The following is a 17,342-nucleotide window of genomic DNA, read 5'->3' as shown; positions in this document are numbered from 1 at the left end:
CTATCCGACGACACGGAGCGAATCTGAGATGTTTTGGCAGCACAACTGCACCCCAAAATCGCAGTGGACGGCGTTCTCTTATAACCTCATCGATGCTTACAGCACTGTGCGAACATTTAGCTGAAAAGCTTGACGAAGACCTAGATGGTATGGTGTTATTTGTATTGGACAAATTCGGAGAGCTTCGTTCGCATGGCGAATAAGGTTGACCTGCGCTTCTGATGCTGTGGTTCTTCTGCTGATCGGGATCTGTCTGCACACTCATCGTGACAACAATGAAAACTTAGCAGGCGGCTAGTCAACTGCTCTTCGCGATAGAAATTCTGTAGAGGATGTGAGCAGGTCTGTCACCTCTGGTGGCAAGGCTTTAGCCATGTATGACTTGCAACGGAGTTGCCTTGATTTTGCCTTTGCGAGAGGGGGTGCGGTTTCGACATCTTTGGCATTCCCCAGCCTGTTAATTCCCTACGGATTTTCCTACTGGTCGCCATTTCCTGCTGGCGCTAAGCATCCCCTGCGGGTGAAAGTTCCCTAGGACGTGAGACTCCCGGGGAATAAAAGCCCCTAGGAAGTCCTTTGCTGACCAAGCTCAATCTCGACGATTCCTGGTGCACATGCTTGAAGTATGACATTGAAGGACATGGACTTTCACCCACAAGTGCAGGCAGCGTCATCACCATCTCGAGCCCTACCGATGATCTGCATGAGCTTATCACACCGATAAATCTTCCAACTGGCAAGGTCACAATCGTAGCACACAGCATGGGCTGTTTGGTGGCGGAGCTGTTCAAACGCCGCGAACCCAAGGCGTAAACCTTCCCTGGGGAACATGTTCCTCCGGCTAAGCAAGTCTCGTACTCGTCCTGTACATCTGGGCTTACCAGCGCGACTAAGGGGAGGCATTGCCTATCCACCGAGCTACGATCTGTTCTGCGGGAAATGAGGATTCGATCCATGTCAGCACCTGAAGTTGCCGCGCGCTTCGCAGAATATATTGAGTAATTTGCATCGTCTCTTCGCCCTCAGTCCGACTGCTTGCAGAAGTTGAAACTCGCGTGGTAACAGCTTCGTCACGCCACGGCGCGCCCGCGCCGCAATGCCGCCCAGAAAGCATCGATGTCACCAATGATGGCGCATCCACCAAGGCGTTTACAAATCAACCCCTGAAGACTTATGAGGGTCGGGTCGGTCCAATGATGGCCATGAAGTACATCACGTATAAATACTGCGAAGGGTAACAGTAATAAGGAGCTTGCAAGAGCAATATATACGTCTTTGGAGTCATAACCACTATCGATCCAGGCTTTGTCTATTTCCTTCTCAATCCTACGCCATGTCTAAAGCTCTCAGAAACTTCAAAAAGCTTGTCGACTCCGAAAATCAAGCCGCGAAAATCTGGCAACAACATTCTGCGGGATCCCGTGTCCTACCAGCCAAAAACACTACCAATGATGCCAAATATCAACTTCGGCTCGATGCGGGAGAGACCAAGAACGGCAAGAAAAGAATCTATCTGCAAGTCAATTCCAAGGCGACGAACGAGAAGTTGAAAAAGTTTGTGAAGAAAAACACAAGCCATGCCGTTCTCGCATCCATTGACGTCGACGCGTCAGAACCGGTCAATAAACAGAAAGCTGCTTTCGAAGCGGCCTGGGAGGCGTTAGAGGGCCAAGCTCTGGACAATTTGAAGTGAGATCGTGCTGAAAGCCCCTTGCTACCTGGATATGATGTTAGGTTAGGTTATCGAGCATGACGGTACTCTCACCAGTGACAAGTGCTTGAATAAGTGGACATATACCCGTATCAATGGATATCTATACCAAGTTTCTGATCCAACTAGATTCAAGAGAAAAACCAAAGCGATTTGGCCTTTTCTTCCGTGATGCCAGACTCTTGACTGTTCATGTAGAGTTGGAACAACTTTCTCTCGTGTGCTCTTATGGCTTCAAAGGTCAATTGGGGAGGCACCCAGCCTTCTTCATCAGTCGAAAGCACATCGAAAGTATATTGTCGCAAACTCCGCCAATCGTCGTACTCAGTAAGTTGTTCGTGGTGTGTTGACAGCTCCCCACTGGTAAACTGAATCGGACATGATCCAGGGAACTCAGAGGCTTCCCAAGATTTGGAAATTTTGATGAGACAGTCTCGTAGAGGGACAATCCCATCTTTGTATGTGTCTGGGCACAAGAGAAACAGCTGGCGAACGGCTTCAGGGCTTTCCGAGAGTACTGAGCCAGTGTTGGGGTTGGCTTTGTTGAGAGCGATTTCGTAGCACTTAGCTAAAACGCTTTCCTCGTACTTCTCGCGGAGCGCTTTTTGTTCATCTGGATCCGTCTCATTGATTCCGGCTGGTGGTTTGGGCACGCTTGGACCAATTTCGTAATCATCTGGGACTGTCAATAAAAGTGGCCATTGAGCCTGTGTAAGCGTTGGCAATATAGTCGTAAACTGCCAGTCAATAAGCCCGACGACTTTCGTATAGTCTTCTTCGGACACAAAGACGTTCCCCATGTGTAGGTCGGGGTGCCAAAGCACAGGACTGGCGAAATTCTTCAGTAAAGGCGCTAAAGTTGCTATGACATCCTGAGCAGCAGTCAAGAGGTGCAAATGCTCCTCACGTGATCCGAAATGGGGCCCGCGAACAGCTTTGGTTTCGCCATGAGACAAATTCCAGATACCCAGCTGCGCTCGCGTAGCACCTAAAGCAGTAAGATCGTACCCTACAACGTCAGTATCTAAGTCGTGCTAAGCAAGGAAATTAAAGACATACAAGGGCCAGACATGTTGTCAAGATCACCTTCGTGTCTGGTAATACTTGCCCCTGTACCTGGCGACACCACTGGACCGACACAATATTGATGCTTGGGATCGATATCAGGGGGGAGGGCTACCGTCTTCTCCTTCGATGTAGCACGATAATATAAACTTCCATAGGCGGGGAATCGTATTTTGGACAACTCGGCATCGAACTGGGCGAGGCATGTCACCAAACGGAAGCGTTGCCGTCCTGTCATCTCGTCCCAAACTTCATTCAACTGTCTGCCTGCGACTTTTCCAAGAACGAGGTATTCGGCACCGACGGGATTCGAACTATCTGAATTCCACGCAAGCACATTTGGCACGGGCAGCGACGTGTGGGAGCGCACTGAGAGCTTCAGCATGAGAGAGGCTTCAGAAGGACTTCGCACTCGTACCGAAATCCAGGACAGCAGCTTCTGACTCGGTCGCACATTGTCGAGGTACTGACTTTGGAAAGGGCATCTTAACAACCACCTCTTTTCCATTCTCCATTCGCATCATTAATGCCTTATTGAATCCACCTTCAATTTTGTCAATGCTTAACACTGGGGACTGAATGGACGGCAAGTGAGAAACAAGTCTGCAAAGCTCGTCAAGCTTAAAGGCGGCATATCGTCTCGAAATTTGGTATTCCTCGTGCATAAGAAATCGTCCATTGGTGTAGGTGAAAAGTTGTTCACCTGAGATCGGTTGACCTTGAACATTTAAGCACAGAACTTCGGCTAAAGTACTGGACGTACCTCTGCAGGTCGTTGACACCATTCTGAAAGTGTAACAAGAGACACGGCGGCTTTGTGTCGGTCGCAGAAATAATCTCGCTAGCGATGACATTATAATAGATGCATTGTCCAAAAGATGCAGCTCTGGGGACGTGCCAAATGGAAGCAAACGCAGTTGAGTGCCGCAAATATCGTAAATATTCGAGATCAGGGCCCAGTTGTTGTAGTGGACATCATTAGGCAGGGCACGAAGATAACGTCACTTACACTGGGAGCGAGATTATCCAACAAGAATACAAGAATATAAGAAAGGTGCCAGGAAATGCACCTCAGTCTTTCGATGGTTCATGAGGAGGTGGACAGCTTCGAGAACGAGAACAGCCGCATCCGCCGCGACTGCGACACCTAAACAACAAGATGGGGCGCTCTAAACCACAAACTAACAAGGTTCTTGGGGCTCTTCACACATGGAGTGGGGCTGTCTTGACGGAGAGTCATGACGAGGATTGGTGGATTGATTGATTGGTTCTTTCTTACGCCCCGGGGTGCCAAGATTTGGCTCTTAGGCTTGACTACGCACTTGCAACTACGGCAGGTTTAGCGAAACTGCGCCCACGGAGCTTCATCCCAAGCCCAACGCGCTGGCTACCGACCTTCTTTACCAACACTCTTGGATTTGTAAAGCTTCTCCTCCTCTTTCCCAGGTTGTTTCCTCCTCTTCCGAGTTCCTCCGCCCATTCTTCTCGAGAGCCACTTCCCGACTGTCAACCTTCAATCTATCGGCCGGTCAACGATGGTGGTCAGAAGGATTTTGTCGTGGGGGGAAGGGGGTTGTGTCTATGTCAGTCGCCCTGTGGCGATAGCAAAATCGACCCTTCGCCGGACGTCGTTAAGGTCCGGCTTCCAGGACTTGGCCGGTCCATCGTGAGGTTCTCCGGAGGACCGTCGCTGTGCCGATCGTCCTCCGAGGTAGTAGGAGAGGTCTCCCCAACGGGAGTCTGCGACGTCTTGCAATAAGTGGCGATCATCCGCCCATTGAGGACATTTCAAAAAGAAAATGCCGCACTGTCTCTGGTGGCGCACGTTGACAATCACATTTGTCGGTCTCAACAGCTCCAATCCTAGCCAGATATCCTTTAAGGCGACACTTGCCCGTGCGAAGCTGGCACAGAACCGCTGCTTTCTGGTACACCAGGTTGTCATACAACGTTCTCACATGGGTTCCCGGTAAGGCACAATCGATGTTGTCCGCCTTCTTCAGCTTGATCGGCGTTGTCAAGCTCTGGGCTTTCTTCAATGCTGATGGCAGCGTCAGGTCGTCCCGTAGCTGTTGTGGCCCTGCAGTCGCCTCTCTGGTCAGTGTTCGGTGCACCCTGTGGAGACTAACATCACAAGCTCACCATACTGATCGATCATCGCGACAATGATGCATCCTAGACCTCGATCGCAGCTGCAAAGGAAATATTCTTTGCAATTCACTTCATCGTTGGTATTTACAGAGTGTTCCTGGTTCTGGCTGCTCGCCTGCATCTAGGATGGCATGATCGCACTTCCTTTATGCAACCATATCCAACTGTTGACTGTGTGGACTGCAACGGTTCATAGATGGTATTTCTCATGTGAGGATAGTTGGCAACCATGAGCTTCTGGACTATTTCTGCGCTCAGTGCAATACCGATATACTTTGCGCTGGTTGGCAGCAGTCTGTGCCGAATTGAAGACTGCTTGAATGCGCTCCTTGACTTGCATATGCCACAGTTTAGCAAATCCCCACTGGGTGGAGAGGACTTCGATAAATTCCAGGCCGTGGTACAACAGGTTCATGATCGTCGAGTCAGGTTCAAGAATGTCTCGTGTCTTCCCTGCGGCGGTGAAGATGTCGATGGCTGCCTGTATGGCGAAACTAGGAAGCGGTCCTCTGATCACGAACTGGTAATCTCGTGTTTCCGGACCACCTGGTTCTAGAAGCTGTTTAGCGAGCTTTAGTACTTCGATGGCATGGATTTTCGCCGTCCTTGCCAGTACCGATATCTCTTCTCGCGTTAAAGCCTTGTGGTAGACTCTTCTGTTCAGCTCTATGTGAGCCCAGTGGAAGAGGATGTCAAGACCTGCAAACTGGGCAGCCCTTGCTCCTCCGAGGTCCCTTACGCTACAGGGTCGACTCTGGGAGTCAGTAGTCTCACCATCTTTGGCCCGAAGAGCGGTAGTATACGTACGCGCCCAATCCTCCAGGCGAGCGTTCAGCTTCTCTCTAATCATGTGGTCCGCCACGTGTGGACGTCCTACACGAAGCGAGTTCGAGCGCTGCCACACGTTGCGCTGGACTTCGCTACATATAGATGTGATCTGAATGAGGTAGACCAAATTGCCTCATCAGCAGACGCACGACATAAGGGGGGACATGATGCATACTAATGTGGGCCGACAGCACCTGTCGGCAACACTGACGCCACCGCGCATCTTCCAACGTCCCCACGGACCGCAAGCCCGATGGAGGGTGTGCGCCCCTGTCCAGCTCTGCGTCGGACTCGTCAAGTGACTCGGTGTCCGTGTCGGTCTCAATATCGGTTCCGGCTCTCAAGTGGAGTGGGTCGGGCATGTTTGAAGACGCTGTCGTAGACCGGGTGAATTGGGCGAGACACCATCATCAACTCGTGGCGGGAGGCCGTCTTTGTAGGCTATTTGAGCAGAACGCAGCCACCGCGGCAAGGGCGCCCGTGAATTGGAACGATATCTCGTGGATGCACATCGCACGGCTGAGAACACGGTGAGCGTCCACCAGGAGGTGGTGGTAGTTTCAGCTCCATCAGATAGAACATGACATAGTGTGGTTCACAGGCAAGACTGACCAAGAAGGGATTCATCTCTCCAGCACGTGGACCAGCAACTCGTGAGCCAGCCACCGAAAAATTAGTGGCAGTCCGATGACTCCCACAGCTATCAGGTGGCCAGCGCGCCGCAGACATGCTCAGTAAAACGAGGTTCACGCGCTGGCCTGCAGGGCGAAGGGCATACAATTTGACGTGGAAGAGCACGGCACGACAACCGACATGTAGCACCGACGCTTGTGGCCGGCCCAAGCATGCCACCGTGGACAACGTGAGCTCAGCACATCCCTCGGACCTAGCAGAGACGTGCCTGGGTGTGCACCACTTGACACTCGTACCATGCAGCATGGTCGCCGTACCTGCTCGCTGGATCGTCTTCTGCCCTTTCTGTCCAGACCGATGAGGGACAGCGATGGCTCTCGCGATGACCGCCAGCACGGCCAAGGCAGAGAAATGCTAAGATTCGAGGGAGTCGTCAGTGGATGGAAAGGGAGAGGCACAGAGAGCATAAGCGCGGGTGTGGGAGCCCGATCCTGGCAAAGTGATCGCTTACTCTGGTGCGACGAAGCTAGAAGACGGCGCATAAGCAATGGTCTCGAATGCCTCACGGAGAACAGTTTGCGATGCCGACCCCATCGTATAGCCGAGACCCCGCAAGCATAGGGCATCCTGATATCGGCCTAGAAATCAGGTCACGTGTCGATAGTGAGAGCCAATCAGGCCGAGAGCCGATGCGCGACTAAGGGCTGAGCCAGGTTGAGCCAGGCTGAGCCAGCCTGGTCCGATGTGGTCGCTGCAACCTTGAGAACTAGCATCTTTTATGTTGCACAAACGGTAGTTCGCTTCTTCGTCTGTCACCACCTTCGTCGCGCCGACCACGAACTCAACCAGCAATACTGCCATCGCTCGAGACGTAATGCGGAAATCCTCCTTCCATCTGCGCCGCATGCTGACCGTCTCTGAGGTCTGTTCGGTAATGTGCAGCATGGGTACCAGGGGAGCAGTCACTCGAAAGAGGTGGGACAGATGTGCTGCTACATAGAGTGCCGACAGACCATGCGAACAATGAGTGCTCGTTCCTGTCATCCTTCTCTGTCCTCATCGTGATCGTGCGACGTGTACCTCGAGTGCCATGGCAGATCGTACTACGCGTCTGGTCACCATCGCGCTGATCATTTTCGCTGTGTTGTTTGTCGTGGCCAGCATCTTCTTCACGGTACGACAGTATCTGCGATATCACTACCGAGCGAAGCTCAACGGCGTCGAAAGAGGGCGGGGAAGTGGGTCGGGCATGCCTCACGATCCTCGAGCGCAGCAGCGACGCGACCACCTCAAGAGCTATCCTCCCGCGTCGACCGATCCCCACCCTCACGGCCCTGGTGTTGGTGTTAAGAGCAGATACGACGCCAAACCACTCCCACCGCCGCCACAGAAGCCCCTCCCAACAGCCAGCACCGTCCCACGCCCAGCGGCTTCGACTCCTGGTGGATCTGGTCTCGGACTCGGGCTCCACCCTGGTCCTCCCACACCATCCTTTGATCCTCTCGCGCCCGAGCAGAGTCACTTTAGTGACGACGACGACGACGAAGACGACAGTAAAGAAGATCGGAAGAATACAAGCAAGGTCAAGAATTGGTTCCCACCCAAGCCCGTCTGGGCGAGTTCCTCCCACATGCAGTCACCTCTCCTGAGGGCAGGAGCGCGTCGTGTGCCGTCGAAGCGGCCCCAGATCATCGAGACGGCATCACGCTTCTCCCGGCGTCTGTCGCAACTCCACTGGCCCCGGCCGAGGACAAGTAGCGAAACAGCAGAAGTGCCGATCGTGTCGACGCCCCGTGATCTGAGCATCGACCTACAGCCGCCACCGAGCCGGACGCTCGCATCGCCCTTTGAGTATCACTCTAGACAGGCTCCCGGCAAGCGAGAAACCGTCATAGGACCCGGCGACCACTCCCTCCCTACAACTCATGGTCAGCTCAGCACGAGTCGAGCGCTTCTGGCACTACAAGGTGTAGAGCAGCGCAACGTCGTTTGAGCATCAGACTACGCGCTTGAGGCATAAGTGCTGGATAGATGACGATGTCGATGTGGCGGCCATGGTGGCTAGCAGGATAATGGAGAGGGATGGACAACGGAAAAGATTTCGTGGATGCAAAGAAGGCTCATAGGCAGCGAAAAGGTCTGCGAGACCATATCCTTGGTATTTGGAAGAGTCTGGTAGGCTTGCAGCAGCGAACCAGAAGTTATGATGAGGTCGGTATCTTCTTGAAGTACTTTGCCATATTACTCTAGACGTCCTGAGCCGATTCGGCCTTCCTCTGCAATCTATGCACCGCTGCCAGACCCGCCATCTGTGACAAGCTTCGCTCGCCCAGCGTGCCCTTGTCAACTTGAAGGAAGACACATCGCACATTGTGTCACCCGAGACTCCATCTAACCGTGTTGGTTGAGTACATATAGTGTCCGACGTCTGACTACTTCGTCAGTCGAGACTGAGCATCAACCGTTCGGGGGAGGACGCTCGAGCTCACCGAGACCACGAAGCTCAGCAATCCAAGCCACTTGCCGAAGAGTTATCCGTCTTAATCAGCAGACGAAAACGGCGTTCACCAGAAGTGACGAGTATGAAGCAGATACTCTCTCAGTCGACTTTGTGCCTGTTAGTGGCCATCGGTGATGGGATGCCGAGCAAACAGAATGATGTCCGGCAGTTCACACTTGCTGTACCACGTAAGTGACCATGCACGATGAGACCCAGCAGGCTGTTTGAATAAGCTAATGGGCTGAAGCTGACGCAAGGGATGAGCAGTTGTCCTGTGCGAATGAAGCGTGACTGGTGTGGTGGGTGGGTCAGTCCCAATTTGACCAGCCTGCTCTGCGTCCACCACTAGTTAGGTCTACTGGTGCCATCTTGGCGTTCGTGCGAACTGGAAGGATGTAAGGCCAAAGCAAGCAGCATCCACGAATACCACTAGCGAGTGAAAAGGTCTCACACGTGTGACTGCCTGCTCGTGTTGAAACGTCTGCAATGAACACTTCTTTGCACTTTCGAGTTTGGTCATTCTGACCTGTCCAGAGGTACGGTCCTGCAGATTTTGGAGAACCGTTGCATTTGTTCCAGCATGGCTTTGCCGTTCTCCACCGTCTGTCTGCTGTGGGAGCGACTCTCGTCGCCGGATGGAGCCCACCAAGCAGACACGGTCACGAAACACTGGTTCGAGCAGCACGTCGGCAGTCTTACGCGAAAAGACCATGCCTTCGCTCTACTGTCGTGTTTGCTTCCGGGCAGGCGGTACGATCGAGTCTACGGCGTAGGAGAGAAACAAATCGCCGCCATCGTGGTTCGTGCTTGGGGCATCGGCACGAGTCGGCGACAGGCAATCCAGAAGCACCAAGACAGCGCGCGCGTCGACTATGCTACCGCCATCATGAAAGCGGTCGCTGAGTCCGGTGACGTGCGTGGATGCAAGACACCGATGACCGTGAAAGAACTGGACGATACTCTAGACCGTGTGGCCGCGACCTGCGATTTCTCCTGTCCGGACCTTCGCCGACGGCACGGCATCGGCTCCAGAACCACTGCATCGGACCTGCTGGTCGAGATGTTCCGATGTATGTCGGCGCAGGAAGTTCAATGGGCAACTCGTCTGCTGCTCAAGGATCTGAGGCCAGCCGTCATTCCAGAGATGTTGACCTTGCAGCTGGTACACGGTGGCCTCTCCGGCGTGCTTCAGGTGCTTGATTCGTTGTCTGATGCACTGGCATTTGTGCACGGTGAAGAAGAACGGCGAGGAAAGAGATTGAGTGGTCGGGAGCTGCAGGTTTCGCTCAGACCCCAAGAAGGCACACTGGTTGGCCTGCCCCACTTTGAGAAAGCACGAAGCATCGCTCATGCTCGCGGACTCATGCACGGTCGAGAGGTCAGTGTCGAGCGCAAGTACGACGGCGAATACTGTCAGGTACACGTCTGGAAGGAGAGTGTTAATCAAAAGTTCGACGTCAAGCTCTTCTCCAAAAGTGGCCGTAATTCGACCCTCGATCGTGCCTCTGTCTTGCCGACGGTCCGACAGTGTTTGAGACTGGATGAGGCACCGTGCAAAGTGCAGACGCGCTGTGTTCTGGTGGGCGAGCTGGTCGTGTGGAGTGATCAGGTCCAAGATATCATGCCCTTCTACAAGATCCGAAGGTACGCCACGCGAGAGGGACGTCGGTTGGGATGTGCCGAAGACTCACCACAGGTCCTGGACGAACATCTCATGCTCGTCTTCCACGACATTCTCCTATGGGACGAGCACAAGAGCATCGACAGGACATACGATCAGCGACGACGATACCTCCACAACCTGGTGCAGCCTATCGCTGGACGGGCAGCGATCGGCGAGCAGACTGTGATGGACCTGACTGCCTCGGACGGTGAGACCCGCTTGGCCGGCCAGATGGCCTTTGCCGTGACGCAGAAGTGGGAGGGACTGGTGCTGAAAGCTTGTCAGGATCCTTACATCGCTGCCGATGGTCATGCGGCGCGGTATGTAAAGCTAAAAAAGGACTACATTCCTGGTTTAGGAGACTCGGCCGACCACGCCGTCATTGGTGGCCGTTGTGATCCTCTAACAGCAGTAAGCCTCGGTCTGGGGCAGGGATCGTGGACGATGTTCTTCCTGGCTTGTCGAGAGACGCGCGACAAATGCCACGACGGGTGCACGACCACTTGCTTCCGCATCGTGGGACAGGTATCGCCGCCCGCAGTTTCTGTGTCTGACTTACGATTCTTGAATGCGCATGGCAGGTTGTCCCAAATGCCCTTCTCCATCCAGAACGACAGCGTACACATCATCACTGACCTTCGGTCCAAGGACCTGCCCACCCACTTGTTCTCGCAGCCTGCAGTGGCCGAAGTCATCGGAGCTGGGTTTGACCGCCCTGCCGACGCACGATACAGCACCCTGCGGTTTCCTCGCATTGTCAAGATTCACCACGATCGCTATCCCGAGGATGTGGTTGACTTCACCACATACCAATCTATGGCGCAGATGAGCTGTGGGACGCTTACAGACGGCGATGCAATGGACGACCATCGTTTGTGGTTGACCAAGTTGGGCTACGACTGCAGTGACGGCGAGAGCGAGATAGCTACCACTTCATGTAGCAGTAGATCTCAAGAGTCCATCGCAAGCAATGCAAGCAGCCAGCGTGACCAACACGAATCTTATGGATGCAAGAGGCGACGAGCTAGCATTTCACCTGTCCCATCCAGCACTATTAAGAGGCCACGACGCGTTGGTAGGACCACTACAGTACCAAGCAGCGTAGCCACACAGGACAATAACGAGCCCTGCGCCATCGAAATACCGGACAGCCAGACAGATGTCGGATGCACTGCACAACAAGCGGAACACGAGCTGCTCTGTGACAACACAACGAACGTTGTGACCCAAAACGAGCATGAGGAAGGGTCATCGACTCGTGGTGGTGTTCTGCTCCTGCACGGTCTCGAGCAAAGCACGCCATCACTTGCGGCTTGTGCTGGCTTAGCCAAGCTTATCATGTTATGCAAGATGGAGGTCACCTTCGAAGAGAAACAATTTTGGTCGAGATTGTCCGAGCGTTTGTGCCGTTCGCCCACAGACAGTAGATCATGCCAGACACATTGCCTCGTCCTCGTCGGCTGCAGCAAGGAGAACGTACCCATCGCTGCAGCTCAATTTATGCTTTCTGCGTTGAAACATCATCAGAGTGTTCTCCGTTCGTGTTCAGCATGGAGGATCAGCTTCATCGATTGGGACCCTGGAAGCACGAACGATATCTACTTGGAAGATCTGCGAGCGACGCGACTTTGTTCAGGTTTAACCGTGGATGGGGGGACATGCTCGTTGAACATGGTGTTTCCCAATGACTATTGTCACGGTTCAATGTGAAGGGCGAGTAAGCAAGAAGAGGGCGGATCGTCGGCGTTAAAGAATACGTCAAGAAGTCGGAACGAAGCGTTGGCTGCGTTACATATCAACGAAAGTGTTAAAATGTGCCACTGTGACACTGACTGTGGGTGGTGGATGGTGGCCTATTCCACGGAATGTCCACGAGGTCCGCCAGTTTATAGGCCTGGTCTCTTATTATCGACGCTTCATGAAGGACTTTGCTCGTGTCTCCGTTCCCTTGTTCGAACTACTCAAGGAAAGCGACGCAGAGCTTAGGGCTAAACGGTTTCGCAAGATCATATGGACGTCTCAAGCCGACATCGCGTTTCGCCGATGCAAGCAGATGATTACGGAAGACCCCGTACTACGAGCGCCGGATACGAAAAGCCCCTTTGTTATTAGTACGGATTGCAGTGAGTACGCATTAGGGATCGAACTTAGCCAATATCACCCGGATACGCAGAAACTTCACCCTGTTGCCTTTGATGGTCGGAAGCTTACCTCAGCTGAAATTAACTATCCTATTCACGAGAAGGAACTACTAGCGGTAAAGCACGCTCTCACGCTTTGGAATTACTACGTCGATAATGGACACGAGATCACGGTATTAACCGACCACGAGAGCCTTAAATACATGAATACGATTAAGCATGTATCTAAACGGATTGCGCGCTGGATCGACGAGTTCCAACAGTACCAGCTGAACATAAAGTACCGAAAAGGGGAAGAGGACGTGGTTGCGGACGCTATCAGCCGTCGACCCGACTGGATGGAGGAGGGCCCACGGAATATGACGACTAACCCGGCTCAAGCGACGCAAACACCTGCTCGCCTTAACCTCGTAAAGGGGTACAATGAAGACGAATGGGCCGGACATATGCTGCGGTTCCTCTCCGAAGGTGTCGAACCCCCTGCAGAAATCGAGAAAGACATCAAGCTTACGCAGTTTGCGTTCAATTGCGGACATCAAGGGGACACTCTCTACCACAGCGACGGAGATCAGAATTCCCCATACATTCCCTATGCGACAAGGGCCGATTTCTTAGATCACCTACACAATCACTACGGACATCTAGGATTTCCCGGCCTTCAGGGAGTCACCCAAGGGCGGGGCTGGTGGCATGATATCGAGCGGGATATTAGGAATTTCGCACAAACCTGCCCGCAATGCCAGTGCAGTCAGCGATCTCGCCCAGGTCAAGAACCGGAACTCCCCCGTACTCTAAGTTCTCCGAACTTAGATCTTTTTGACCGCTGGGTGGTCGACCTTATTGGACCCCTACCGCAAACACCCAAAGGTAACCGTTGGATACTTACGTGCGTTGAATATCTCACTGCCTGGCCAATTGCGATAGCCCTACCAGATGCGAGGGCAGAAACGGTAGCTTATGCTCTACACGACCACCTTACTATGATATACGGGCCACCTAAGGAACTTCTGTCGGATAACGGAAGTAACCTTGCAGGTTGGGTCCTTTCCGCCTATTTAAAGGTACTCGCTACAAAGCACCGGTTTACTACGCCATATCATCCTCGTACCAATGGAAAGGTCGAGAATTTCAACGGGTTACTAGGTAATATCTTAACTAAGATGCTTATCGGTAGACCAAGCAGAGTTTGGGATCAGTTCCTACAACAAGCCGTCTTTGCAACCAGGGTCCGGGTGCACACGGGAACTGAGCAATCTCCCTACTTTTTGCTGTACGGCAAGCATCCTCGCTTGCCTACGGATAACAATGAACTCCGGCCACTATTAGTGAGCCACATGAACGAGGATCGTGTGATTCAGCGGATAGCTGCGATGCAACACGCTAGATCCACGGCAAACCTCAAACTTCTGGAGAAAGCCGAAAAGGCACGTAAAGTTCGCGCAGATCGCGTTAAAATGCGCAATATTGCGGAAGGTGACTGGGTCTTGGTGAGGGCTGAAGCCCGTAACAAGTTTGATGCCAGATGGTATGGACCTTACGAGGTTCTGAAGAAACACCATCTGGGCACCTACGTATTGGCCCAAACCGACGGGAAGATTCTCAAACTACTCGTTAATGGCCAACGGCTTGTAAAGGCGAACACACCAGAAGGAAACATCGAAGAACTGTGGAGCTCCTCGGCGATGCAAGCCTCCTTGCGCCGGCAAGGTATGGAGTTGATGAAGGCTTCGCCCGAGGTAGAGGAGCTACAACAAGAGGAGGAGAGACAGACTCCTTCTTATGACGATCTCGCAGCCGTACCGGCTGACGAATGGAAGAAGCTGCATCCGAAGGAAGTTATTGAGGACTTAAGTGGTGACCTCGACAGAACGGAGATCGAAGCACTACAAAGGGGTATTTTAGAGGGTATCGCTAACCAGACGAGGCCTACAGATGGGAGTGGCCCGCTGGGTACGGATACCGCTGCTGCCGTGGAGCATACGGAGGGGGAAGCAACTTTATTCGATAATGAAGAGGAACCCCTAGCTGAACAGGTAATTGATCGAGACAGCAACGTATTGCCGGATATTAAGACGGAGCCTGTTATACCGCTGGAATCTAACAGAATGATACCTCGGTTACCCGATATTTCAGAGAAAGCAGAGGATACGATGAAGGTTGACGAGGTGCTATTAGAAATACTAACGGACAACGAGGTCGATAAGGACCAACCTATAATCAAGGAGACTGTCCTACTACCGATGGAACTCGACGACGATAGTCCTACTATACCGGAAGCTACTAAGAGTCGCGAACGAACAGCGATAAGTACAAGGGTATCCGGATGGCAAAGAGAGAGAGACGCAGGTCTACAGGAAAGAGAACGAAGTCTAGGCGGATATAGCCTAAGAGAAAGACCTCGAAAAATAAGGGACTAAGTATCCTCTAGGTGGTAGAGAGGAAGAGAGAAGAGTATAAGCTAGAAGGCTAAAAGGCTTAAGCTATAACTCTAAGAAGGGAGCGCATATGTTCCACCAGCATAACTTGCGGACAATTGCGGAGTTATTCAGACATATGCGGATTTGCCTGAAAAACGATAAAAAGGCCTAAGGCAAGAGAGGTGGTCAAGCACTAAGGCCTTGGCCTATTGAAAATACGGCCCAACTTGCGGAGTATTGCGGAGAACATCACGGAAAATCAGAAGACGTGTTGCCAGCACATACTTGTCATTATCATTCTCTGTCAGCTCATGTTCACATCATCACCATATCGCAGGAACTTGCGGACTTCTGCAGACCATCCCTCACTTTCGAGACTTTCGGCTTGGTGTATTGCCAACATTCGCAGCCTTCGCCTTCTTTGCATCTGCTCGCGCCTCCTTCTCGAGATTTGCTTTGTCCAGCTCTAGAAATCATGTCAGCATCCAATCTGGCAGGACAGTTACACATACCCTCTTGAACACCCGGAAGACTGCAATTGATGGCTGTCTTTCCCCAGGTGCAGTTGGCACATGCTAGAATTGTCAGTATTTTGCACAATCTTGCGGACATCTTCACATACCTCCATAATTCACCCCCGAACCAATCGAAACACACTCAGTGAACGGACCGTTTCCTGTCTTGCAGGATCTGCACGCGTTTTCTCCGGTATGCACATGCTTGCCCTTGGCTTGGATCACAAAGGCTTCTGCTTGAATGGGCTTGCTTCTTGTGGCATTCTAGTCCACACGCTCATCTGGAATTGTGTCAACTTGCGGACTTTCGCGGAGATATCCAGTTACTTACACGCTTTTGTCTCATTGTTTCGAACTTTGTACTGGAATGTCTTTCGGAAAGCAGGCTTGCGCTGGTTTGCCATCGGCTCCAGCAATCTGAGCTTTCTGGAAGTCATGGGAGGAAGATCGACTGTCACTTTTCGAGTTGGCGGCATCTTGAATGAACTTGCAGAGAATTGTGGAATGTTGACGGCAGTGCTAGATAATGGCATTAGGATGTACTCACACAATAGGGACTCACCTGGGTGCAAAGACATACGGGAAAATGTGGATACATCAAAGGGAGAAGAATAATCTGGGGAAGAGGAAGGTTGATATACCCGGGGCTACGCCAAGCTTTTCGTTTGTCATATGTCATTACGTCTTCACTAGGTGGTGGAGGATGTAATATTACGTGGTGCTTGGCAGTATTGGCCTATTAAAGCGGCCTTATTCTACCTTCACTTCTAGTCAGTTCAAGACAATAATCCTTAGCTGATTTCACAGATTCAAGCTATCGGCTATTGCCTCAGGCTCCGATGGATGGCTTCAGTACGAATAGTAATGCTTAACGCTTGATGGACCTCACTTTTGTCACACATAAATCTAGATGTGCTCAACGCGAAGGCAACTTTGCGAAGTACTGTGATTAGTCATAGCATTGTGACGAACTGGTACTCACAAGGCAATCTGACGGGCCTGACCACAATGCTAGCTAGGCGCAAACTATGTCAGTGCTTATCGCGTGACGAAAGTGTCATTGGTGCCAGGCTTCGTGCCTTTGGTGTTTGACTGACGATGCAGAACTTTGTGAACGCAAATGACCATGGTTTTGATCCAGAAGATGTCAAGATCCGAGGCTGAAATTGACCGGTGACGCTCTAGTAAGGCTGACTTCCACTGTATTTGGTGGTCTTCGGAGACAGACCTCGAGCCACTGCGGAAACGGTCATCAGTGGAGTGACCAGCAACCAATCAGAGAAGCACAAGACAGGTAACTAATCGGCAAAGTTCTCTCACGCAGTTGCGACAACATCTTTCCAAGGTAAAACAGACTGAACTGTATGCGCCCTTGTGCTGAAGACTCCATAATGCACATAATTTTACGTTATCATGAGTGTGTCAATCCGCCTGACGGCCATCATTGGTGGTCGCGAGGAAGGCTGTGACCTACAGTCTGCAGCCGTGAAGCCTCCATGGAGCGCAGATCCGCTGATTACTGGTTGCTTTCGGTTGCCTCGGTTTTGGTGGGCTTAGCGACTCAACTTGGGCGGCGTGGGCAGGAGGCACAATCGATCGATTGGCCACTAAAACCCACTGAAACAAGTGGGTAGGACATCGTGAGACATCTAGTCGCGTCAAGAAAGGGTGATTGGTGGAAGCTGAAGCCACGGTTTGCGATGGACAGGGTGAGTTCA

At 52.2% G+C, this 17,342-nt stretch overlaps 5 protein-coding genes across 5 annotated transcripts; 2 read left to right on the top strand and 3 right to left on the bottom strand.

Moving 5' to 3' along the window:
• Positions 1–1,333: 1,333 nt before the first annotated feature.
• Positions 1,334–1,693, top strand: PMZ80_003075 (uncharacterized protein; the record flags this gene model as incomplete). The annotated part of the gene is made up of 1 exon (XM_064871504.1): positions 1,334–1,693. One exon carries the CDS (start codon positions 1,334–1,336, stop codon positions 1,691–1,693), a length of 360 nt encoding a protein of 119 aa, XP_064731884.1.
• Positions 1,694–1,842: 149 nt separating this feature from the next.
• PMZ80_003074 (uncharacterized protein) lies at positions 1,843–3,261 on the bottom strand (the record flags this gene model as incomplete). The annotated part of the gene is made up of 3 exons (XM_064871503.1): positions 1,843–2,720; positions 2,771–3,145; positions 3,195–3,261. 3 exons carry the CDS (start codon positions 3,259–3,261, stop codon positions 1,843–1,845), a joined length of 1,320 nt encoding a protein of 439 aa, XP_064731883.1.
• A 1,856-nt stretch (positions 3,262–5,117) lies between these two features.
• PMZ80_003073 (uncharacterized protein) lies at positions 5,118–5,909 on the bottom strand (the record flags this gene model as incomplete). Its single annotated transcript, XM_064871502.1, has 2 exons — positions 5,118–5,667; positions 5,905–5,909. The coding sequence occupies 2 exons, from the start codon at positions 5,907–5,909 to the stop codon at positions 5,118–5,120; spliced, it is 555 nt and encodes a 184-aa protein (XP_064731882.1).
• A 1,569-nt stretch (positions 5,910–7,478) lies between these two features.
• On the top strand, positions 7,479–8,381 carry PMZ80_003072 (uncharacterized protein; the record flags this gene model as incomplete). Its single annotated transcript, XM_064871501.1, has 1 exon — positions 7,479–8,381. The coding sequence occupies one exon, from the start codon at positions 7,479–7,481 to the stop codon at positions 8,379–8,381; it is 903 nt and encodes a 300-aa protein (XP_064731881.1).
• Positions 8,382–15,474: 7,093 nt separating this feature from the next.
• On the bottom strand, positions 15,475–16,100 carry PMZ80_003071 (uncharacterized protein; the record flags this gene model as incomplete). The annotated part of the gene is made up of 3 exons (XM_064871500.1): positions 15,475–15,575; positions 15,622–15,684; positions 15,956–16,100. 3 exons carry the CDS (start codon positions 16,098–16,100, stop codon positions 15,475–15,477), a joined length of 309 nt encoding a protein of 102 aa, XP_064731880.1.
• Between the last annotated feature and the right edge of the window lie 1,242 nt (positions 16,101–17,342).

Source organism: Knufia obscura, assembly GCF_036327395.1.
Source record: "Knufia obscura strain CCFEE 5817 isolate CBS 148926 chromosome Unknown scaffold_3, whole genome shotgun sequence".
Taxonomy (NCBI): domain Eukaryota; kingdom Fungi; phylum Ascomycota; class Eurotiomycetes; order Chaetothyriales; family Trichomeriaceae; genus Knufia; species Knufia obscura.
Note: the sequence above shows the minus strand (reverse complement) of the source record. Positions and strands in the feature narration are given on the sequence as shown.